Genomic DNA, 25,001 nt, shown 5'->3' with positions numbered 1-25,001 from the left:
AGTCCAAAAGGAAGGGAAGTAACTGGGAGTGGGGGGGGGAATCCTAGGATCTTAGATCTAGAAGCTAGAAAGGTCCTCAGGCCATCTAGTTCAACATCCATGTGGGGAAACTGAGCCCTAAGGAAAGTAAAGGGATTTCCTTAGTTTCACCCACAGGAAGAATTTGAACCCAGCACCTTTGGTTCCAAACATAGCAATCTTTTTATTACCTCCTTTCTCTTTACCTTTCCCTTCATCCCACCTGTTCTTCTATTCCCTTTCTTTCCCAGGCTCTTTTCTGTCCTCCACTATTCTAGAACACAAACAATGCTGTTAACATTTTGGGGGGCATCACCCCCAAATCTACCCTTTCTCCTGGGGAGAAGTCACACCCCATCCTAGTGTCCATCTGGGAGCCTTTGCCTGGAGTAAAGGATTTACAATAACCAGGCTATTTGGAATTCCCTTTGCAGCTGAATTTCTTGGGGGCTCACCTGGTCTGATATGCCAGCAGCCCCCACAACCCCCAACCAGTTGATCAATCCCCACAGATAAAGGGAGTGGACAAAGTCTCTCCCTCAGTCTTCAACATGTGTGCGCATATACACACACAGACATTCTCAGAGGGAACATAGATTTGGACCTAGAGAAACCTAGTTGAAGCCAGGATTTAAACCTTGACCCTGTGACTCCCAAATCCAGCATTCAGTCGCATGGACCATTTACACAGGGGCCCTTTTCCTACTTGTTCATGGACACTAAAAGATCAACAGAGTCCCCAAGAAGAAGAGTGGCCATGGTGCCCTGCTGTGAATTGAACAACTGTATTTTAGTCCCAATTTGGATCAGGACTGTGCCAACAGCCTCATCTTTGGGGGGCTTCAGCTTTCTGCTCTAAAATGAGTGGGTAGGTAGGTAGCACTAGCAGCTAGGTAGCACAGTGGATAGGGCCACAAGCCTGGAGTCAGGAAAACCTGGATTCAAATCTGGATTCAGATACTTCCTAGCTGTGTGACCCTGGGCAAGTCACTTAACTCCAGTTATCTAGCCCTTCCCATTCTTCTGCCTTGGTGCTAATACTTAGTATCAGTTCGGGAGGTAAGGGTTTTTAAAAAATAAGATAATAAAATGAATGTTCTCCTAGGTCCTTTCCAACTCAGTGAGTCTAAGATTCCAGGGTCCTGGCAGCATAGAGATACTTGGGCCTGCTTTTAGGGAACTTGGAACTTGCATTAAGTGCCCTCCGAGGGTCTGAGAAGGCAAGGGGTCAGTTGGTAGGACATGCAAATGTCTCTCACCTCCATAAACCTTTTTGAGCTGTACTGAGTGGGCTGGTAAATCTTTCCACTTAAAATAAACAGTAATCTTATACTAAAGATAGTACCACATTAGTATATCCTATGGGAGTGCTTTTCACCTCCCTTCTAGTTAATCTGGAAGGCAATTCTGCTTGACTTTGCTCACCTACCCCTACCCAGATTCCTTCCCCAAGAAGTTTTTTTTTTAACCCCTTAACTTCCATCTTCCATCAATATTATATATAGGTTTGAAGGCAGAAGAATCGTAAGGACTAGACAGTGGGAGTTAAGTGACTTACCCAGGGTCTCACATCTAGGAAGTATCTGAGGTCATATTTGAACCTAGGACTTCCCATCTCTAGGCCTGGTTCTCAATCCACTGAGCCACCTATCTGTTTAGAGGTAATGCAGTGGGGATGATGGGTACATTTACTATTGTGTGCAACAGGCTTGCATTCTGAGAAATTCCTCCACTCTCGCTGCTTTTTGTAAGTTTCTTAAGTTTAGATTTTGGGGTAGATGGGCACACAGATTGCTTGAGACTCAAAGGGATTTCTCCCAAGGTTTTGGAGGGAACTTGACCTATGTTAAAGTGAAAGAATTGACTGAACCTAATAGCTGTCCTCAGCTTCTTTATGTTTTAGCATGTAGAAGAAGAATTAAGTTTTAGGGAGCAACAAGGTAGCTCCGTGGATAGAGCTAAAGGCCTGGAGATGAGGAGACTCAGGAGAACTAGGACCTATCAAGAACCTGTGGGAATGGGAAGCTAGTTAGAAGAGCAAATAGAGAGCCAGGCCCAGAATCAGAAGGACCTGGGTTCAAATTTGGCCTGACACTTCTTAGCTATGTGACCCTGGACAAGTTGCTTAACACTGATTGCCCAACTCTTATGGTTCTTCTGTCTTGGAATTGATCCTGAGGCAGACAGTAAGAGTTTATACATATATAATCTCCATTCTTGTTAGAGTTCTCTGCTTTTTCTCTTTCTTTTAAAACTCTAGAAGATGCCCCTGATGGCAGAGTCTTTGAGACGTATCTCTAGGGCAGCAGTTTTGAAGAGGAGACTGAGCAAGAGACCCTTCGAAGCTCTCAGTGCTACATCCTGAAATTGACTGAAGGGAGGTCATGGCTGGGAGCATGGATGATGATGTCCCCTTCATCTTGACCCTGGACGACAACGGGAGTACCCCACTGGCACCCTCTGACCACCTGGATGAGGAGGATTTGCCCAATGAAAGTAAGATGACAGAGCTGGGGTGACAGCCTGCTTACCAGGGTCAGGGATTATGGCAGTCAGTGCTGGAATCTTGTGGTGTCCTTTCTCTTGGGGAGACACTCATTCCTATCTCCCAGCAGTCTAATGTGATGGCATTATAAGTGGTAAAGCATTTGTACCTCAGAAATTGCAGGTCACATGGCATTGAGGTTGGCCCTCTGCAATTTGCCCTCATGGAAAGAGCCAGGAATTTGGAATAATAGAACAGGCTGAATCCCAGAAACTAGTTGTAAAAATGGAGATTTTGAACCCTAGACTTCAATCTCCAGAAGTCCTTGGTATTTCCCAGAATTCCCTATAATCTCAGCTGAGTCTCCACTTGGGAGAGATCACAATTAGTGTTTAACTGGCAGTAACACCTCCCACGCCCCACGCTCTCTTCTCTGCCATTGCAATGATGTAGTAAGTGTAGCAAGTAAGCTAAGCAGGGATTTTGAATGGGCTAATCAGCCATGGGCACGAGGTTGTTATTTTGTATATTCTTTATTCCTTGATTTCTAATAATCCTTAATAAACCTCATAAATATAATATTTTTATTACTAGATACTAATTTAATTTTTACATTGTATGACCTTGAACAAGTCTTTGTTTAGGCTTCTCATCTATAAAATGAAGATAATCGTTTTTGTTTGTTTGTTTGTTTTTCTTACATCCGTTCCCTTCCACCTTAAATCCAGTAATGCGTATTGGTTCCAAGGAAGAATAACACTAAAGGCTAGGCAATTGGGGTTAAGTGACTTGCCTAGAGTAACACAGCCAAAAAGTATCAGAGGCCAGATTTGAACCTAGGACCTCCCATCTCTAGGCCTGGCTCTCCATCCACTGAGCCACCTAGCTCTGCCTTCTTCTTTTTAAACCCTTATCTTCTTTGCCTTATCTTCTTTGTGACAGGAGAGCTACAATGGCTAGGCAATTGGGGTTAAGTGACTTGGCCATGGTCACACAGCTAGGAAGTGTCTGAGGTGATATGTGAACCCAGGTCCTCCTCATTCCAGGACTGCTACTCTCTACTGTGCCACCTCACGACCCCTTAACTTGCCTTTCTTGAAACTCTACTTTTCTCTGCAGGAACTTGCATTCACCTGAAGTGTAGGTGGTATCACTGGTTTTCTGGAAACTCAGTTTCTCCTTTCCCTTGGCCCTGTTAAACCAAGGAAGTGATCCTGGTTAATCCACACCAGTCTCTGGCTCTGTGCACATAAATGAGAAGCATAGCTGGTCTTTCTCTAACCCAGAATTACTCAAGAAGGAATGAAAGTGCAGGGGAAATCTGTTTCAAATTTTGTTTGTCCTCAAAGTAGGCTATTGATTTGAGGTTCCGTTTTTTAGGACGGTTGGTTTTTTTATTTGTTTGGTTTGGGTTGGGTTTTGACATGACTCAAGGCTATCCCAAAATGGCTCTAAAGGCCATTTTGTGTGCTTTAAATTTTTAAAATTTTAATTGTATTTCTGGCAGAATATGACTCTTTAAAAACCTTTCTGGTCCTTGTCCTCAGGTCATCTCTCTACTGAGACAGGCCTCTGACTAAGAGAGGTTTAAAATAGCTGACATTTCCTGCCTGGGCCTGTATTAAAAAAAAGATAAAAGAGGGAAGTTTGTACCCTGAGGGAAGCTTGGACTTTTGGTATGGAGAGGGGGAAAGAGAACCCCTTCTCAAAGCAGGCAGGGTTCAGGGGAGATAGCAGATGAGTTGGCTCAGAGAGAGGAAAGGGGGTTTGAAGATTTTCCCCCTTCTGCCTTCCCTCCTTAGCTAAAGCTGCTCTCCCCAATTCACTCTTGTCCCTCTTGTCCCCCCTCCACTACTGGAGACCAAAAGGTCTCCCCTTGATCCGTTCACTCACCCTCAGCTTGGGGAACAGATAACTTTTAATGTTAACTCAATCAGGTAATACAAAAGGAAATAATGGGTGGGGAAGAATGGGAAAAGGAAAGGGGGTTGCTGTCTCTATTTAAACCCTTTCTCCTCCTTCCTCAAGTTTGGGGGGAACTCAGACCTTGACAGCCTGAGCCCCCTGAGAGAAAGTCAGGTTGACTCACCCCTGGGCAATAGGAACTGAGGTAAAGTCTGCTCAGGTTTCTCTTCAGAAGTCCCTTCAATTGGGAAGTGTTGGGGGGAAAGATTTCCAGTCACCAGCGGGAAAAATGGGTAACCCTCAGGAGAAAGTCTTTTTCCCAACTTCTCTCTTTGGCTTCTCAAGACTGAGAGACCCTCTCTGCTCTCAATTTCACATACTCTTCAGCCTGGCACTTTTCTCTAGTGCCAGCCTCTGTCACAGGCCTCTCTTCCACCAGACTATCTGGAATTACCTTAGCAACTGAATTTTCTAGTCCTCCTCCAGCTGTTCAGGTTTAACTTGGGTGTTTTCACTCCAGATAGAAGATTATTTTTCTGCATTTTTCTAAATTAAACTAAAAGAAACAAAGAAAGAGTCTAGCCTAGCATCACGTTTTCTTGTCCAAACAGAGGACATTGGGGCATGGAGGCAACTCTTCTCACCCAGAGATGTCTCTAGTTAAGATCAGAAAGGAAAATAGTGCCTCTTAGAAATGAGAATATTGCTTAGGGCTTGGCACCCTTGTTCCTGTACATGTTCCTTCTCTCCCCTTCTTTGAAGTAGCCCCACTGCTTAATCCAGTTCCTTTTGGTCCATCTAGGAATATTAAATACTGAACTCTCACTCTCCCACTCCTGGTCTTTCTCTCTAAGATCTGCATTACTTAAGAAGATGTGGGAGTGTGGGGGAAATGGCCTCTGGTAATTTGAGTCAGGGGTCAGGTTGACATTGATGGTTAGATGGCAGAGATTGAATTACCTCCAAAACCAGCTTTAGATGATGAATAATGTTATTGGAAAGGTGAAATGTAACCCTTCAGGACTGAAATGAATTGTGGGCTATAAAACTTAAAACTAAAAAAACTAATTTATCAAAGAGTTACTACTATATATGCTACAAAACACTTTTGCCCATATAATCTGATTTGAGATATTTTTAGAGGGTAGTGTTATCCTTATTTACAGTGCAAAAAATGAAATTTGAGGTTTTATAACTTGCAAAGGTGCCATGCAGAGCTGAAAAATATATATTTCTCATTAAAAATAATCACCAGAGAGGTATTGTAGATTAACATTTTTATTTGAGTCCTTAACTTTTTTCTTGTTCTTGGTTTTTGGTTAGATTTGTCTAGGTCTGAAAGGGCAGTGTTGAAGTCCTCCCAAATTAATGTTTTACCATATATCCCTTTAATTCTATTAGCTTTTCGTTTAAGTATCTATGCTGTGTCCCCGAGAACATATGTATTTGGTCTTGATGTTGTTATATTATTTGTGCATTTAAATTTTGTATCTTACAGCAGTTTGGATTTTTTTTTTATCTTACAACTTTGCTGAAGTTGTTGATTGTGTCAGTTATTTTTTTTTTTGGTTGACTTTCTAGGATTCTCTAAGTATACCATCTTTTTATCTGCAAAGTGATAACTTTCTTTTCTGATTGCATTTTCGAATTCCTTCAGTTTCTTTTCCTTATTGCAATATTGAATAATAGTGATGACAGTGGGCATCCTTGCTTCCCCTGATTCCTGATTTTATCAGGAAGGCTTCTAGCTTATCCTCATTCCAGATAATGCTTATTGAAGGTTTTGGATAGATGCTATTTATCATTTTAAGGAAAGCTCTCTTTATTTCAGTGTCCTCTTCTTAGAAACAACCCTAAGACAGAAGGACAGAGTCTAGGCAAGTAGGTTTAGGTGACTTGGCCAGGGCTACACAGCTAGACAGTGTCTGAGGCCAGATTTGTCCTCAGTTCTCTTCAAACAGCTTTATTTCCAGGAGTCTTCTATTGTTAGTACCAATCTGGATGTCTTGGGGTATTAGAGTTGGCAGAATGTCTGCTGAGGCTTTCGGCCCTGAGAACAGTAGCATCTTCTAGGGAGCTGATGAAAAGACCAAGCCTAGATCAAATTTGGACACTTGAAAGCAGTCAGTAGCCCTGGGACTTGGTAAGAAGCAATGGTAGTCATCCTGCCATGTACCAAGAGGCATGGGTGTCCTACCTATCACCTGTGAATGAAGACTGGCAGACAGCCAATTCTCAGAAACCTGTGCAGAACCCACTGCCTCCTATTGTCTGATACAGAGGGACTAATCCTTTTTGTGTGTCAGAGTGTCATGATCTAGAGATACATAGGTAGCTCAATGAATAGTGCTCCAGATCTTGAGTCAGGAGGACCTGGGTTCAAATCTGATTTCAGACACTTCCTAGCTGTATCAAGTCATGTAATCCCATTTGTCTAACCCTTGCGCTTCTTCTTAGATTTGTTCTATGACAGAAAGTAAGGGTTAAAAAAAAAGTATTGTCATCCCCTTTGGCAGCCTGTCCAGTGAAGACTGTGGAATCTCTTTCCAGATTAACATTTTTAAATAGAAGGAGATGCTTGATTTCAATTAGAGGCTAATAAAAATAAAGATGTAAAATGTTTTTTCCTGTCCACGTTCACAGATTCCCTGAAATTTACCCACAGACCCCTTGGCAAATTGTCTGGGGACCCCAAGTCAGGAAGCTTTGGTATAACTGGGAAATGAGCAAGGAAGGAGTTCCTTCAAGACCCTAATATCCCCAGGCCACAAGACTGGATGTGGAAAATGCTAATGAGATACTCCCAGCCAGCCGCTGGCAGGATGATAGAGGATGCAGAGCTGCATAGAGGTATTTATAAAGTACAGGAATCTAGGGTGCCCTTGAAGCCAGGCGGTGGTGCCAGCATCAAACAGTAGGCCATTGAGTCATGCGTGGGTAAAGGCTCCGGGTGGTGCCTGGCATCCTGCACGGCCCTGGTCCCACAGCCAATAAGGCTTTGAGGCCAACAGTCAGCAAGGGGCTTTCCATCTGTCCTTGGTCAGGTCCCTTCTCTCCCTTTGCATTTCACTCCCAGGCAAACAGAAAGGGTCTTGAGAACCTGGGTTTCCATAATGCTACAAGGCACGCAAAGCACTTTGCTCCCAGGAGCCCACGTAGGATTATCCCCATTTGACAGGTGAGGGGTGAAGCCCAAGGTCACAAGCTTGTAATTGGTAAGCCTAGGTGAATCCATCCCTTGATTCTAAGACCACTGATCTTTCCCTGATACCATATCTCATCAGCATCAGGGCTTTCAAGGACCATTTATTAGTGACTAATTACATGTGGCACTCTGCCTTCAAGAGAACCAAGTATTTACTAAGACGCCCACAGAGAAGGCGTTAGAGAAAAGCCTGAAGCCAATCTGTAAATGAATGGATGGGAAAGTGTCTGGATGACATGTTTTAGGACCAAGGATAGGCACAAATAGCCTCCTTAGAGATGTTAAAGATGAAGGTAGATTTTGTCCTAGGAGTCGTCATGGGCAGTCTCATTGTTTTGTTTTGAATTGTTGGATTGGGGATGTCTTGAACCCATTCTTCAAGTGGGCAAGTGGTGACTTCCTGGCCAGCTCTTGGTGAATCGGTGAAAACTCCATCGAGTTCTTTTTTATTTAACCCTTAGTTTCTATCTTAGTATCAATTCTAAGACAGAGGAGCAGCAAGAGTTAGGCAATCAAGGTTAAGTGACTTGTCCAGGGTCACACAGCTAGGAAGTATCTGAGGCTAGATTTGAACCCAGGACCTTCTGACTTCAGGCCTGGCTCTGAATCCATTCTGCTAACTAGCTGCCCTCCCCCATGAGTTCTTGCCAGGGCCTGGTTCTGTGTCCTGTGTTCTAGTGTGAAATTCAGCATTGTCCACGAGAAATCATGGCTAACCTTGGGCAGAGAACATGGGCCATTTCAGGGCTTCAGGCTGCCTCTCACTGTGGCCTCCACCAGCCTGTCCAATAATCCCAGGCTGCTGCACTTGGGAAGGAGCCAGGAAATGACTTTCCCTCTGGTCTTCAACCAGCCCCCTGTATTGCCAAGTGGCCTTCCAGTATCAGAAAAGGAAGGAGGTTAACAAAGACCTTTAAGGTCCAGGGAACAGGACAGGAAGGCTGGCCGGGTCAGTGTAAAGGCAGGGATGGATCATTCTTCCTCCCTTGGTTAACTACTTCCCTATTGCTTGACGACTTTGGAAATGCTTTCCTCTCAGCACCCCGTTGGGTAGCTTAATAGACGCATTGTTCCCTTTATATGGATGAGAAAACGGAGGTCTAGAAAGGTAAGGTCTGTCTGTATCCAGGTGCACGTAAGGATTTGAATGCAGGCCAAATAGCCAAGAGAGCTGTGCCCAGCACTAAGAGGCCCCGTCGCCTCTCCGGTGCTCAGAAGGGCAGGGATGGTTCAGTGTGTGCCTTGTGTGACTTCCCCTTGGGGCAATACCCAGGCGTGAGATAGTGGCCCCAGCGCCTGTACGACCCTGGGCAGTAGCAGGGCTTTGGGCCCAGGCTCAAGACGCCGATCAAATGCCTCTTTTCTTTGGCCCCAGCTGGTGCCTGCGGCCAAGGCAGGAACAAGAGCAGCCCTAGCCGCCGGAGCCCCAATTGCAATCCGATTTCTGCCCCTCCCAGGGTGCGTGGCCAGTGGGCTCCGTCACTGGTGCTCCCGTGGCTTTTAGGGCCTTGCCAGGGTGGAGCGCACTGATTAAAATGAGCAAGCACTAGGCATGCTGGGCCCAAGCCTCATCACGGAGCCTCGGAGCCTCTCTCGTTCCCTGGCCCTCGGTGTCTCATGGTGGGAGCCTGTCTGTTGCCATCGGCCCCCCTACCTCGAAATGCTATTTCTCCCTTCCGAAGGCGGGAAGCAGCCCCATCTCAAATGCGGTGGCAGCAGCTGTGCAGTGGTTGGAGTGCCGCCGTTTCCCCATTGCCTTAGGGGGGTCTAAGTTCACATTTGCTCAGAGAGGGATTCATGAGCCAGAACAGCCAGCGTCTACGCCTTCGAGTCAGTAAAGGGAGATGGAGAGGATTTGATGGGTCTCAGCAGTGCATCTCTGGCAGCTTCTGCTTGGAGGATGTGCTCCCTAGGGTTGGACTCAAGGCTGGGCCCAGTTGCCTGTTCTCTTTCAATTGGGGCTCTCCTGTTGCAAGGGGAAGTGACCTGTGAAGGTGGAGACCCCTCCCTGCCTAAGGGGAGCCGGCATGTGCTCTGCCCGTGTGGCATTAGGAGGCTGAAAGCACCCAAGAAGAGAGATGTAGAATCTCTCAGCCCTGCCATTGGGTGTTGTGGGGACCCTGTGGACTCAGGGCCTCTTTGCAGGAAAGCTTCTTCTCCCCGATCTTTGCTGTGTTCCTGGGAATCACTGAATCTTGGAGTTGGAAGGGGCTCAGCAAGCCTCCTGGCCAGCAATCCCCTGTGCCCTACTAAAGCGGACTCCTGCATTGGCCCAGGCCTCCAGTGATGGACATCTCCATTGCCTGAGACTGACCATTCCGTTGTGGGGATGAGCTAACCGTGAGGACTCTTCCTCACCCAGAGCCATCTCAGCCAAGGTAGAGGACCCCGGCCTTCTTTAGCATCCTGGCAGAGATTCCAAAGTGAGGAACAATATAGGAAACCAACTTCCCCTTTCTGGCTCGTGCGACCTCTCTTGGCCTGGAAGTGCAGGTCCTCGGGGAGCTCCAGTGAGAGGCAGCGGCCTCCACGCTTCCTCTTGTCAGGCCCTTCTCCCAAGACTGCCCCAGCCACTGGACAGCTTCTGAGACTGTCATCCTGCTCCAGGCGGTGAGCCTTGGGCAATGGTTTCTGTGGGCGATTGATTCTTCCTCATAATCCCTATGAGGTGATGGAACATGATTTTTTCCCTATTTTCTGATGGTGGGAAATAGGACCCAGAGAAGGGACCATTATCTGTCCCACAGTGACAGTGGATCAGAGTGGCAGCAATGTCTTTCTTCACGTTGGTGAGTACTAATACAGAAGTAAAGGACATCCCAGAGGCATTTCTGAAATACACAAGAGGGGGCAGCTGGATGACTCAGAGGATAGAACTCTGGGCCTCGAGACAGGAGGTCCTGGATTCAAATGTGGTCTCAGACACTTCCCAGCTGGGTGACCCAGGGCAGGTCACTGTACCCTGTTTGCCTCAGTCTCCTCATCTGTAAATTGAGCTGGAGAAGGAAATGTCAAGCCACCCCAGTATTTCTGTCAAGAAAACCCCAATGGGGTCATGAAAAAGAATCAGGCATGACTAAACCATTGAACAATGAATGATAAGAAAAAGGTTCCCAGAGAGGATGGCCCTTGAGCCCTGAAAATTTTCTAATAGATGGAGGTGAAGGGTGGACAATGGAACGCCATATTTGGGGGAGAACATGTAGCCCAGTTTGGCCAAAAAGAATGGGTACAAGGAGAAGTAGTTGGCAGAAAGCTTGGAAAATTCAGGTGGGGCCAAATTGTAATGGGTTTTAAATGCTCTGCTTCTGTTCCATCTTTTGGAGGCTTTCCCTCTTGCCTCCTACCTCCTTTGACCTCCTCCCAGAAACAACAGCTGTAATTTAAAGTGGCAAAATGCAGGGTTACTCACTCTAATCCCTTTGCCAAGATATCCTCTTTCTGCCCTCAGATCTTCTCTCAGTCTGTCTCTTTCTTCCTGTCCCCATCCCCATCTTCCTCACTCTCTCCTCCCTCCATGTCTTTCTCTCTCTCTTCCTTACTCTTTTTAAAAAACCTTTAACTTTTCTTGGAATGGGTATTTTCAAGGTAGAAAAGTGGTTACGGGCTAGGAAATTGGGGTTAAGTGACTTGTCCAGGGTTGCACAACTAGGCAGTCAGCTCAGATTTGAACCCAGGACTTCCTGTCTCTTGGCCTGACTCTATCCATTGAGCCACCTTGCGCACTGCTCCACTCAGGGCTTCTGTTGAGCTAGCGAGGGTTCCCTCTGCTGTGTTCATAATATCTCTTTCCTTTTTTTTTAATGAATGTATGATTTCATCATCACGGGGCTTTGCCACAATTTGTATCTCAGAGTTGGGAGGCCGGTCCCCGAGAAGTGAAGTGACTGTCCTATAGGTAGGGTGTGCCTGGCTCTCCCTGATCAGAAGCCGGTTAGGCTGGGCCCCCCTCACCCCCAGGCCTGACGCTGCCCCGCACTGTCGCCTCATCCTCTGAAGCGGCTCTTTACCCGGCCCAGTCCATGTTCTCAGGTGCCCAGAAGCCATCCGCACATCACCGGTAAGGTATCCCTTAGGAGCCTGTCCTGGGTCCCCAGAGAGTGCTGGCGTGAGTTTATGAATACAGCGACTTAACATGTGTCAAGGCAATGGAGTTAACTATTTCAACTGATACAAGTATCCGTTCCAAGAGAAAAGAAGGCAATAGGGGTTACGTGCCTTGCCCGGGTGATCCAGCTAGGAAGTATCTGAGGTCAGAGTTGAACCCAGGACCTCCTGGTTTCTAGGCCCGGCTCACCATCCACTGAGCCAACTACCCGCACCCGTCTGTGAGCCCTTTGGCAAAATAGAAACCCTCGTGTAATAAAAACTATAACTCACACTCCTTTATGTGAGTGAATTTGGATTTGGGGATTTGGATTCTCTTCAGTCAGGCTAGATGCGTGCGCGCCTCTCACCAGTCTGATGCTTCTAAAGGGCAGTAATAAGAGTGGGGGTATCAGTAGTGGTAGTCGTAGTAATGGTAGTATAGTGTAGTAGTACAGTCGCAGAGGAGTGGGCCAACTGGGTAACCCGGTGCACAGAGAGCCAGGCCCAGAGAGAGGAAGTCTCACGTTCCAGTGTGGCCTCAGACCTTCCCAGCTGGGTGAGCCTGGGCAGGTCCCTTGGCCCCATCCATGCCTCTGCTTTGAGGCCAGTGCTAAGTATGGAGTCTAAGACAAGAGGTAAGGGTGCCTAAAAGAGGACAGGAAGGATTCTGGGAGGGGCGTTGGGTAGGGTCCCGAGCCCCTGGGTGCTGCTCGGCGATGACACGGTTCCCACGGACATAGAACACACCTTTTCCGCAGCCACACGAGGCCCTTCATAGATGCCAAGTCAGGGAACGGGTGGTGAGTCATCGGACTTGAAATGCCTGTTGCCCAGGGAGGACGTGAGGCGGAGCCAGGGCCTTGTCCTGCCCAGGGCAGCCTCAAGCCACTTCGGTCCTCCCCAGGACTATGCCCTTGGGGTCGTGGTACGCTGGGGCAGCCCAGAGGCCATCTGCTCATTGCTTGATGGGCCCGAGCCCTGCATGCCCTCACGCCAGACGGGTCCCTGTCTCCTTCTTTTGTGCCCTTGGTTTTTCCTTTTTGCCATCACTGAAAGGAAGCTCTTTCAAAGCCATGATTGGTTGGAGCTGCCTGAGGCTCTGACTTTCACTCTTGGGGTGGTCATCCAGGAGCCCATCCTCTTCTCCCTGGGCCTCTCCAGGGCTTTTTACTGACACAGCCCCTTCTCACATGGTCAGGCTTCCTTTTATTTTTTTAACCCTTTCCTTTCTGTCTTAGTATTAAGACAGAAGAGCAATAAGAAGTAAAGTGACTTGCCCAGGGTCACATAGTTAGAAAGTGTCTGAGGCCAGATTTGAACCCAGGCCTTCCCAACCCTAGTGGGACTCTATCTGCTGTACTGCCTTACTGCCCCAGGCTTCCTATTTTTTTAAATGATAAGTCTTATCTCTCACTGCATGATCCATTCCGTTTTTCCCATCCTGCTTGGCCCTTGTCAATTTTATGCTAAAAACCACAGAACTGTCAAGGTCCACGTGCGTGTCCATCCACGCCACTTTGATAGACATCTATGGAGCACCTACTGCATGCAAAGCATTTTATGTAAAAGAGGACTGAGGAATGGGGGTCTGGGAGGAGGGGGAGGGGGCATGCATTTGCTGTTTACACAGATGGTTTACATGGATTGACCACCTCTACAGGGCAGGTTTGTTTTCTATAGTTTTCTCAAAGCGCTCGTTGCACATTGGAAAAGTCAGCTCCTTTTTTTGCTCCCTTCTCTTGCCCTTATCCCAGTGCACCTTATAATTAATTAGCATTCTGAGTGTTTCCAAGGGTGTAGAAGACAGATGTTGGCACAGGTGCTGTTCTCTTCACTGGGTAAACAAAGAAGGGTTTGCAAGTGCCCGCAAGTGTATGAGTATGTGCGTGTGTGCGTGCATGTGTGTGTATCTGTGTATCTAAAGTTTTGAGCCCCAGGTGTGTTGCGTGCTCTTGGGATTTGGTTCTTTATTAAATGCCTTTTTCTTCCAATAATCAGTCCACTTATAAAGAAGCTGGGAATGACCTGATGAGTCTGGTAGAGTAGTTTAATAAGAGCACTCAAGAATTCCCGCCTCATACTAGCCAACGTCTGCGGTGCCTTGACCCTGTCCCGTGCCTAGCATCTGCCAAATGGACATGTCGGGGGGTGGAAAGGACACTGTTCCTTTCCTCTGCGGCGAAGACAATCCTAGTTATATTGGTGGTTGCAGGTGGGAAGTCGGTAGGGGAAGAAGCCCTTTGGGTTTAGGAATGTTTAACTGACCTTTAGAAAATGCTTTAGAGTTTGCTAGGCACATTATTTCATTCAAACTTCACGAGAGCCCTGGGAGTCAAGGCGTTTAGGTATTATTATTCCGGTTTTGCAAATGAGGAAACTGAGGCTCAGAAAGACTTAAAGCACTTCAGCCTAGAGTCCCAAACCGAACCAAGAGCCCCCAGCTTCCAGACTAGGACTTTTTCACCAAGCTACACTGTTAAAGAAAGTCTTTTGTAAAGGAGACAGAGGCCTTCAACCTGTTTTGGGGCCTGAATTCGTGGAAGGTGAACCCTCCCCATCTTGCTAAGGGCTTGGTTTCTCATTTCTCCTGCTGCCTCGCTCGTTCTGGAAAATAGTGATGGTCCATTCCAAGGAGAACTTGGGTTCCAAGACACTGGCTTGAAACTTTTCAGCTGTCTTCTCTAGAGTTAGATGGGGGAGCAGGGCCTCCGTCCCTGTCTTAGAAGGAAGCACTTCCCCCCCCCTCCTTTCTTTCTGATCTTTTGGTGTTCTCCTTGCTCCTGGGAGGCCAGTGTTTGTCTCCCTCCAACTCCTTTCTGCTGTCACTTGCCTTTGATGCTTCAGAACCCCCTTCCTGCCATAGTCAGCCCCCACACAGGGCTGGTAGCAGAGTCACTGCCATTAGGCCCATGCTTTATAAACCAGAGAGAATGGGATAGTAGAGGCAAACTTTAAAGATTAATGATGACTTTGAAGGCCCTTCTGATTCTGATTTCCCCAGCACGCCCCCACCCACTTCAGGGAGCCCTTTCCCTAGAAGAGAACAGGCCAGCTGCTTGATGAGGCTTTGGGCTAAACGATCCCCAAGACCCTACATCTGTGACCCTAGGATTGAAGGCTCAGCCCATTCTGTTTCCCTTTCTTCTTGGTGAGAGGAGAGAGGGGGCAGAGGAAGCTGCTCATGAAAGCTGGGTATTTGAGTCAGAGGAGGGGCCCCACAGGAGTTCGGCCTGCTGCTGTTCCACATTTCGGCAGCCCCTAACATTTGCCACAGGGTCTGCCCTCATGTACATCTGTTCTAATGTGTGATGTTAACATGGGGCCTGTTGGCTTTCTAGCTCACATTCATTTGCCAGAATGTAAAGGGCTGGGTAGAGAATAATGCTCAACCCGCTTCCCTTTGGCAGAATTGCTTCCCATTGTCTCAGAGACCATAATCTGGGGACCTTGGGACGCACAGCCAGCTATAGGACCCCAGTTTTGGCATGCTGCTACACCTAGTCAACCTTGCTGGATTATTTCTTTCATCTCCTTTTTCAACACTTTCCCATGGAGTGGGGCTCTCCATGACAACTGGCAAATGATGGGGATGATTGCTTGTTATCATTCTGGTGGGGACCCATTTCGAAAAGGCTCAAAGTGCCCTGGAAATATTCTCATTTGTCTGTATGATGGCCCCATGAAGTTCTGCAAGCATAGCTATAATGTGGCCCTGTATTACAAATGAAGAAACCGAGGCGCAGCGGATTGGGACTTGTCAAAAGCCACAGAGTGGATTGACCCAGTGTCCGCGGATCTTCTCTAGGCCTCTTCTGGGAAAAGAAAATAGCCTGAGCAAGGAGAGGAGGGGAGAGTATGTGTCTGTGTGTGTCTGGAGCCGAATTTTCTACCTTCTTCCTATCTCCAGTCCCCATCTTTCCTGACGCCTGGCAGAGAGCAGAACCCCAGCCTCGGTTTGGCCCCCGGTCCCAGTCAGTTGGGCCTCTCCCAGCCCCTGTTCGTCCCAGATCTCAGCTCTCATGCCCGAGTTCCCATTAATCTGGCCGGTCCCAGCTTCCCCACTTTCAAAATGGAGAGGGTTTTTAGTGCAAGGAAGTTGCTTCCTTCTGCCTGCCTGCCTGCCTGCCTGCCTGCTCGCTCTCCGCTTTCCCATCTTTGCTTTATGGCCGGCATATGGAAGCTGTTTCTATTTACTCGGCACCACTAGGACATAGCCTGCTGCGCTCCAGCGAACGGAAACTTTGGATTCCCTGCAGGCTCGTTTGTGAGGCTGCATGCAAAGCGGCCAGCTGTTTTGCAGGGAGCGTCTGGGCCGTGTTACATCAGCGTGGAGGAAGCGTTACCATCTGTGCAAACAGGTCATCCCAGTTTCCTTGTGCCTGCCCTTTGTACCGTGAACCTTTCTGATACTTTGTGGGGGGTTGGGGTTTTTAAATGGCAAGCCTTGCCAGTTGGGCATCGTGTGGCATCCTTCCCTCTGTACCCGCCCCTCCACCCCTGACTGGCTTTTTATGTTCTTATTTAGGCTGATTGCCATGACTACAGGGAAGCCGAGTTTTGGCTCAAGGTACAGAGAACTTTCTAATGCTTTTGCTCCGTTCAGAAATGGGCTGGAACGCCTTCCGAGGTGGCGAGCTCTCTGTCACTGTCATGTGCCAACGGAAGGCTACCTGACCACCTGTCAGGGTGTGGTATTGGGCGTTCATCTGGAAGGTCACTCCCAGCTCTGAGACTGATAAAGGAAGGACGAGAGGGTGCTTGGAGCACTAGAGAGACTAGACAGACGCAGGAGACACATCCCTGAGCCGAGCCTGAGCACCCTGAAGCAATGGTGCCTGGGCAGGAGCTGTCAGTCCAACACAGAAGCACGAGCAGAGCAGGAACAAAATGTTTCCCTCTGTCGAGCTTTCCCTGAAGGCCTGAAAAAGGATCGTCCTCGCTGCCAAGAATCCTCCCCGTTGGCTTTCCTTGGCCTTTTGAAGAACTCCAACAAGCAGAGGGACAGAAGCCCTGCTGCAAGCTTTTCCTGCTCCCCAGCTCTCCTCCCTCCCCTCTTCCTCTCGCCCTCCCTCCCTCTCCCTTGCCTCTTCTCCGGTTTCCAGCTTGGGCCCTCGCAGCAAAGGCAGAAATGCAGAAGAGCCAGCCACCCCCCACCTGCCTGGTGGAGAATGCGGAGGCCGAGCTTTCCGAAAGCCCCATGGTGAGGTCCTCCTATCTCATGGAGCCAGGCACTGATGGTATGCCTCATGCGGGAGGCAGGCTGAAGCGACCCACAGGTGGTGGATTTGGTTGTTGGGGAGCACCCTCGGAGGCATTATGAAACCAGGGCTGGGGCAGGAGGCCTTGCATTAATCATTAATCGTAGTCCAGTGGAAAGGGAGGCCGTGTTCTGTTCTTCCCCACCTGGGTGATCTCAGGCAAGTCATAGAGTCTCCATGGGCCTCGGCTTCTCGTCTGGAAAATAAGGCAACTGGACCGAGGACCTGTGAGGGCCCAGCTTTAGATTCGAGATCCCACGGATTTCAACTGGCCCTCGTTTGTCTCCTTTGCTCTGTGAGGCCTTTGTACTACTAGTGAGACTCCCAGCCCGGTCTAGATAGTCTGGGAAGCCCGCGTCTGTCACCTTGGGTCTGGGAAGGGGGATCCTACAAGGCATTACTTGGGCATCTTCCTGGGGAGGGTTCACAAGGCTGCCGCCATGCAAATGTGAACAAAAAGGTACAGCTAAGGGAGCTCTAGAGCCTGAGATCTCCAGGGCAGTAAGGAAGGTTGGAAGGCTTGAGGCAGGGATCCGGGGACCCGGTTGGGATTGGGGGCTATTGGGACGAGGGGTTAGGCCACTACATAGCCCACAGCTGTAGTCACCAGCTGTAGTGCTGAGCACAGAGATCCGAGCTGCTGCTTCTCATTCTTTTCGCTCATCTGAGATGCCCCATGAGGGCAGCCCCCTTGCCTGCCAGTGATATGGCCTTAATGTGTTCCCTTTCACACTGATAGAGCCAGATGGTTGGGTGGGTATGTGCTATTATTCTTGGTAGGGATATGGTAATGATAGTGGGGGTGACTGGTTTCCTCCTCTTTGAGCTGTTCCCCTAAAAATATTCTCTCATTCTCTCTCTCCTCTCTCTCTCTCTCCCACCCCCTCTCTCTCTCTCTCCCTCTCCCCCTCTCTCTCATTCTCTCTCTCTCTCTCTCTCTCTCTCTCTCTCTCTCTCTCTCTCTCTCTCTCTCTCCCTCCCTCCCTCACCCTCTCTCTCTCCCTCTCCCTCACCGTTTGTCTCTGTCTGTCTCCCTCTTTCTCTCTCTCTCTCTCTCTCTCTCTCTCTCTCTCTCTCTCTCTCTCTCTCTCTCTCTCTCTCTCTCTCTCTCTCTCTCTCTCTCCCTCTCTCCCTCCCTCACCCTCTCTCTCTCCCTCTCCCTCACCATTTGTCTCAGTCTGTCTCCCTCTTTCTCTCCCTCTCTCTCTCTCTCTCTCTCTCCCTCTCTCCCTCCCTCACCCTCTCTCTCTCCCTCTCCCTCACCGTTTGTCTCAGTCTGTCTCCCTCTTTCTCTCCCTCTCTCTCTCCCTATGTCTTTCTGTCTCTGTGTCTTCTCTCTCCCTCTCCCTCTCCCCCCTTTCCCCATTTCCTCCTATCCCCATCTCTTTTTCTCCCTCCCTTCTAGTTGGCACCCACCCTCCAATCTCTTCCTCTTCTGTTGTCAGAACTAGCAGGAGGTCCTTGTGAGTGGCCAGATGGGCTAGGTTGTGGCTCTGGTCCCTCTGTGGGTGGCCCGTTTCTCCCTGCTCTCACCCTGCGGCTGTGGAGAGTGCTTTCTGTAGTCTCTGAGTGACCATTTCCCCTGTGATTGTGCTCACTGCCCTTTCTCTGCATTTCCTTCCTCATACGCGGACTGATTTGGCTTATTTATGTATATGTGCAAGTTGTTCATATCTCCCTCTAAGAGGCTTCCCCTCCAGCCTTTTTCTGAGCGTCAGTTCCATTGTCTTCTGCCCCAAATTTGGGGCTGCCCTTGAGCCTCACTATGCCTCAGACTGGGGCACTGAAAATGTTGGGGGGCTTTCCTGCTGCCTGTTCAGGCCTCCTTGCAAACTAGGCAAAGGCAGGGAGGAGGTAGGCAGGGGTGAGCATTCCCTCTGTGACTAAGAGCTCCCAAAGTAGGGCCTTGGGATGATGATAAGACGCCCTCCCGTGTTGATAAAATGTGCCTCCAGGAGCTGCTGGTGTAGGTGAGTTTTCTTCTAGGACAGTTATAGATGGGAGTGAAAGGACTGACTCTTTTCTGGACTAGTGAATGAGCTAAGCCCCTTTTTTCCCCCCAAGAATGCAATGGGCTAAAAAGTCAGGACAAAATAAAAACCAATAAAGTGGTTTGGGAATTTTCCCCACTTCATTTGTACTGTGCATTTGATGAAAGTTCTCCTTTGGAGATGATCTCTAAGTGACTCATTTTCCTAGTCCCAAATAACTTTGCCCACTGTAGACTTGGACGCTTCCTAGCTGTGTGACCCTGGACAAGTCATTTGACCCTAGTTGCCTAGCCCTTGCTGCTCTTCTATCTTAGAATTGATTTTTATTTTATTTTATTTTTTTTTTTAATATATTTTATTTGATCATTTCCAAGCATTATTCGTTAAAGACATAGATCATTTTCTTTTCCTCCCCCCCACCCCCCATAGCCGACGCGTAAGTCCACTGGGCATTAGATGTTTTCTTGATTTGAACCCATTGCTTTGTTGATAGTATTTGCATTAGAGTGTTCATTTAGAGTCTATCCTCTGTCATGTCCCCTCAACCGCTGTATTCAGGCAGTTGCTTTTTCTCGGTGTTTCCACTCCCATAGTTTATCCTTTGCTTATGAATGGTGTTTTTTTTTCTCCTGGATCCCTGAAAGTTGTTCAGGGACATTACACCGCCACTAATGGAGAAGTCCATTACGTTCGATTATACCACAGTGTATTAGTCTCTGTGTACAATGTTCTCCTGGTTCTGCTCCTCTCGCTCTGCATCACTTCCTGGAGGTTGTTCCAGTCTCCATGGAACTTCTCCACTTTATTATTCCTTTGAGCACAATAGTATTCCATCACCAACATATACCACAGTTTGTTCAGCCATTCCCCAATTGATGGGCATCCCCTCGTTTTCCAGTTTTGGGCCACCACAAAGAGCGCAGCTATGAATATTTTTGTACAAGTCTTTGTGTCCATTATCTCTTTGGGGTACAGACCCAGCAGTGCTATGGCTGGGTCAAAGGGTAGATATTCTTTTGTCGCCCTTTGGGCATAGTTCCAAATTGCCCTCCAGAATGGTTGGATCAGTTCACAACTCCACCAGCAATGAATTAATGTCCCTACTTTGCCACATCCCCTCCAGCATTCATTACTTTCCTTTGCTGTTATGTTAGCCAATCTGCTAGGTGTGAGGTGATACCTCAGAGTTGTTTTGATTTGCATCTCTCTGATTATAAGAGATGTAGAACACTTCTTCATGTGCTTGTTAATAGTTTTGATTTCTTTATCTGAGAACTGCCTATCCATTTCCCTTGCCCATTTATCAATTGGAGAATGGCTTGATTTTTTGTACAATTGATTTAGCTCATTATAAATATGAGTAATTAAACCTTTGTCAGAGGTTTCTATGAAGATTTTTTCCCAATTTGTTGTTTCCCTTCTGATTTTAGTTATATTGGTTTTGTTTGTACAAAAGCTTTTTAGTTTGATGTAGTCAAAATTATTTATTTTACATTTTGTGATTCTTTCTATATCTTGCTTGGTTTTAAAGCCTTTCCCCTCCCAAAGGTCTGACATGTATACTATTCTGTGTTTACCCAATTTACTTATGGTTTCCTTCTTTATGTTTAAGTCACTCACCCATTTTGAATTTATCTTGGTGTAGGGTGTGAGGTGTTGATCTATTCCTAGTCTCTCCCACACTGTCTTCCAATTTTCCCAGCAGTTTTTATCGAATAGTGGATTTTTGTCCCAAAAGCTGGGATCTTTGGGTTTATCGTATACTGTCTTGCTGAGGTCGTTTTCCCCCAGTCTATTCCACTGATCTTCCTTTCTGTTTCTTAGCCAGTACCAAATTGTTTTGATGACTGCTGCTTTGTAATATAGTTTGAGGTCTGGGACTGCAAGGCCCCCATCATATGTGTTTTTTTTTCATTATTTCCCTGGATATCCTTGATCTTTTGTTCTTCCAAATGAACTTTGTTATGGTTTTTTCTAAATCAGTGAAGAAGTATTTTGGTAGTTCAATGGGTATGGCACTAAATAGATAAATAAGTTTGGGTAGGATGGTCATTTTTATTATATTGGCTCGTCCTATCCATGAGCAGTTAATGTTTTTCCAATTGTTCAAGTCTAGTTTTAGTTGTGTGGCGAGTGTTTTGTAGTTGTGTTCATATAGTTCCTGTGTTTGTCTTGGGAGATAGATTCCTAGGTATTTTATTTTGTCTAAGGTGATTTTGAATGGGATTTCTCTTTCTAGTTCTTGCTGCTGAGCTGTGTTGGAGATATATAGAAAAGCTGATGATTTATGTGGGTTTATTTTGTATCCTGCAACTTTGCTAAAGTTGTTGATTATTTCAATTAGCTTTTTGGTTGAATCTCTAGGATTCTTTAAGTAGACCATCATGTCATCTGCAAAGAGCGATAACTTGGTCTCCTCCTTGCCTATTCTGATGCCTTCAATTTCTTTATCTTCTCTAATTGCTACTGCTAGTGTTTCTAGTACAATGTCAAATAGTAGAGGTGATAATGGGCATCCTTGTTTCACTCCTGATCTTATTGGGAATGCATCTAGTTTATCCCCATTGCAGATGATATTAGCTGTTGGTTTTAGATATATTAGAATTGATTTTTAAAGGAGCAGCTAAATACTAAAGGTGGCTGTGTGGATAGAGAGCCAGGCCTGGAGAAGGGAAGTCCTGGGTTCAAATGTGGCTTTGGATACTTTCCAGCTGTGTGACCCTGGGCAAGTCACTTAACCCCCCCGGTTGTCCCTTACTGCTCTTCTGCTTGGAAGTGGTACTTAGTATCAATTCTACGATGAAGGTAAGAGTTAAAAAAGAGCAAACAAAAACCAACCATGAAGTAAGAGAGATGGAGTTTCAGAGCAAGAAAGGTTTTCCCCAAACTGGTATCAGTCAGCCCTGGCGCCTAGGAAACAAGCTCTTGGTGGTGTGGTTCGCGAACTTCTCTTAGAACAGTGCCCGGCGCAGATGCCCCACCTCCGGAGGTCTTTCCAGATCCCTCCACTGAGCGTTCAGCAAGCGTATATGTGAAGTGCCTGCCGGGCCATTTCAGTTCATTCCCCGGTCAAGGCCGACTGCAGAGCTCGGGGCAGCAGGCAGTGATGGGTATTGCTGGTAGGCCAGTGAGTTGGAGCCAAGATATGGAGGGCGCAGTGGCGGGCGTGGGCCCCTGCGGCAGTTAGTCACTGTGTCGCATGGCCCTAGTGTGCGCCCTCGGTCCAGCCAGCTGTTATTCCTCGGGAGGGGCTGGATGCGAGGGTGGGGAGGCGGCGCTCATTCATCACCGCCGCCGGGAAGAGTGGTTCAGGAGCGGCGTCCCTGCCCATTTCCCTAGCGATGGCCACAAGGCTTTGTTTGCACTTGGCCCCCATCTCCCTCTTCTAATGGTCTTTGTGTTGCGATAGAATGCTGAGGGAGCTAGGAGCCCCGCTTCTCAGAGCCAGCTGCTTTTTAGATGGCCTCCAGGCCCCCCTCGGTCACGGGCATTCTTTGAGTCTAAATTCAGAAGCAGGCACGGACCTGTGTGCGGCTGGCATGGGTCCCACCGAGCCCTCTGGAGCCCCTGCCCAGAGGCACATCTGCAAGATGGCCGGCTGTGGGTCAGGAAAGGGCTCCGTCTCTTGTGTCCTCGGGTGATGGTCTTGGGCCTCCGGGGACACACCCAGAAAGCCATTCTCTAACCAGCTGAAGAGGAGATGGAACATCTGGCCATCAGGAAGGGGGCCCGGCTTCCTCCTCACTCCTGAAAGCAGCCCCCACCCAGGGAAGTGGAAGGCCCGCCTGGCCTGTTCACCCAGCAGGGCTCTGTTCGGCATTTCAGAAGTTGCGTGGGGAGGCTGTTTGGAGTGTTCAGGAGACCGTGTGCCAGAAAGGAGGGGAAATAAAAATCAAGAACATATTTTCAAACTCATAGACTTGCATGATCCCAAGCAAAAACAGCTGCTAAGAGTGGGATTCGAATTTTAAGCAGCATCCTCTTAGGGCTGTTTGTTGTTGGGGGGTTTAACCCTTACCTTCTGTCTTAGAATCAATATTGTGTATCAGTTCCAAGGCAGAAGAGCTGTAAGGGCTAGGCCATGGGTGTTAAGTAACTTGCCCAGGATCCGTATCTGGGGTCAGACTTGAACTCAGACCCTTCTGTCTTCAGGCCTGGCTCTCTATCCACTTAGCTACCTACCTGTCTTCTCTGGTGTTTTTATAAACCTCTGAAGGTAAGGACCACTGAAAATACTGCTGGAAAAGGATTGTGGGGCAGAAATGTCTGCCAAGCAGGGTCACTGGGATCCTGATGGACAGATGGGGAAGCTAATGGACAGCACCCCTGCCAGAATCAGGAAGTTCTCCAGGCAGGGCGCTGAGTGTACAAAACCAGCTGTTGAAGTGAGTGTGGAATGTTTTGTTGGTTTTTTGTGTTTTTTTTTTTAAAACCCTTACCTTCTGTTTTAGAATCAGTACTATGTATTGGTTCCAAGGCAGAAGAGTGGCAAGGGCTAGGCAGTGGGGGTTAAGTGACTTGCCCAGGGTCACACAGCTAGGAAGTATCTGGGGTCATATTTGAATCCAGGTCCTTCCTCCTCTAGGCCTGGCTCTTTCCACTGAGTTACCCATCTACCCCAGGGTTAAAAATGTTTTTAAAAATCATCAGTGCTGAGGGCAGCTGGGTGGCTCTGTGGATTGAGAGCCAGGCCTAGAGATGGGAGATCCTGGGTTCAAATCTGGCCTCAGACACTTCCCAGCTGTGTGACCCTGAGCAAGTCACTTACCCCCCATTGCCTAACCCTTACCACTCTTCTGCCTTGGAACCAATATACGTATGGATTCTAAGACGGAAGGTAAGGGTTTAAAAAAAAAATCATCAGTGCCCTCTCTAGGACCCATTGCCTTTTTTGCCTTTCCCCTTTTAGGTTATTTATTTACTCGATAGTTTTGTTCCATTGCCATTTCTATTTCTGCAGTGATGTGTGAAGGGTACAGAGGATGAGCCTTAGGCACACCAGTACACAGAGGGCTTTACATACAGAAATACAGCATCACCGTGCTGAAGGACTGTTAGGAAAGGCTTCTTGTAGAAGGGGAAGTTTTCACTGGGACTTAAAGGAAACCTGGGAGGCCTAGCGGCAGAGATAAGGAGGAAGAGCATTCCAGGCATGGGCAACAGCCAGAGAGAATAGTGCCCAGAGCCAGGAGATGGGATGTTTGGTTCGTGGGATGACCAGGAAGCCACTGTCCCTGGACTGAAGAGTCAATGTTGGGAAATCAGGTATAAAGGGTTTTAAAAACCAAGAAAACTGGGGGCAGCTTGGTAGCACAGTGGCTAGAGGGCCAGGCCTAAAGTTGGAAAGCCCTGGGTTCAAATTTGGCCTTAGACATTTCCTAGCTGTGTGACAAACCCAGTTGCCTAGCCCTTACTGCTCTTCTGCTTGGGAACTTATAAGATACTAAGACAAAAGGAAAGGGGTTAAAAAAAAAACAAAACAAAACACTAAATTAAGTGACTTGCCTAAGATAAGGAAAGTAGTAGGGACCAGAAGCAGGCTTTGAACCCAAGTCTTTTGTGATACCCAAGTCAATATTTTAACCACTACATTATGTTTTTCCACTTTTTATTCTTTCATCTAGGTTTTTTATAGCTCTCAGAATCAATATTATGCATTATTTCTAAGACAGAAAGAAGATCTGTAAGGGTTAGACAATGGAAGTTAAGTGACTTGTCCAAGTTCACACAGCTAAGAGGTTTCTGAGGCTGGATTTTCATCCAGATTTGCCCTGTTCAATCAGAAAGACAAATTCAGAGGCATGTGAACAGAGGGGAACAGACACATCCTCCACTAATATCCCAGCCTGGTGCCTCTCTGGGTGCAGAGGTGACCCTGGCTTCTTGAAAGTGATGCCAGTGGAGCATGGGATCGGGCAGGTCCTGCCAAGCTGGCACGGCTGCAGGTGGAGGCCTGGGCTCTGGCCACTGAAGGCCAGCCAAGCTAAATTCAGAGAGCCTTGTGCCCAGGTTGGCCACAAGGTGATGAATTTTTTGGCCACCACAGGTCT

At 47.7% G+C, this 25,001-nt stretch overlaps 1 protein-coding gene across 4 annotated transcripts in view; it reads left to right on the top strand.

Annotated features, from left to right (window-relative positions):
* TPCN1 (two pore segment channel 1) overlaps nucleotides 1-25,001 on the top strand; it is a 61,979-nt gene that overhangs the window by 837 nt on the left and 36,141 nt on the right. For 2 of the 4 annotated variants that reach the window (XM_007490004.3, XM_016432448.2), the window contains exon 2: nucleotides 2,279-2,514. In XM_007490004.3, coding sequence (XP_007490066.2) covers nucleotides 2,403-2,514 — 112 coding nt within the window. In that variant the 5' untranslated portion in view covers nucleotides 2,279-2,402. Of the gene's footprint in view, nucleotides 1-2,278; nucleotides 2,515-16,233; nucleotides 16,940-17,084; nucleotides 17,256-25,001 lie in introns of those variants that run through there. The other 2 variants (XM_007490005.3, XM_007490006.3) reach the window with 2 other exon arrangements.

The sequence above is a fragment of the Monodelphis domestica genome, chromosome 3 (assembly GCF_027887165.1).
Source record: "Monodelphis domestica isolate mMonDom1 chromosome 3, mMonDom1.pri, whole genome shotgun sequence".
Taxonomy (NCBI): domain Eukaryota; kingdom Metazoa; phylum Chordata; class Mammalia; order Didelphimorphia; family Didelphidae; genus Monodelphis; species Monodelphis domestica.
The sequence above is the reverse complement of the archived record's forward strand: the minus strand, read 5'-3'. Positions and strand labels throughout refer to the sequence as shown.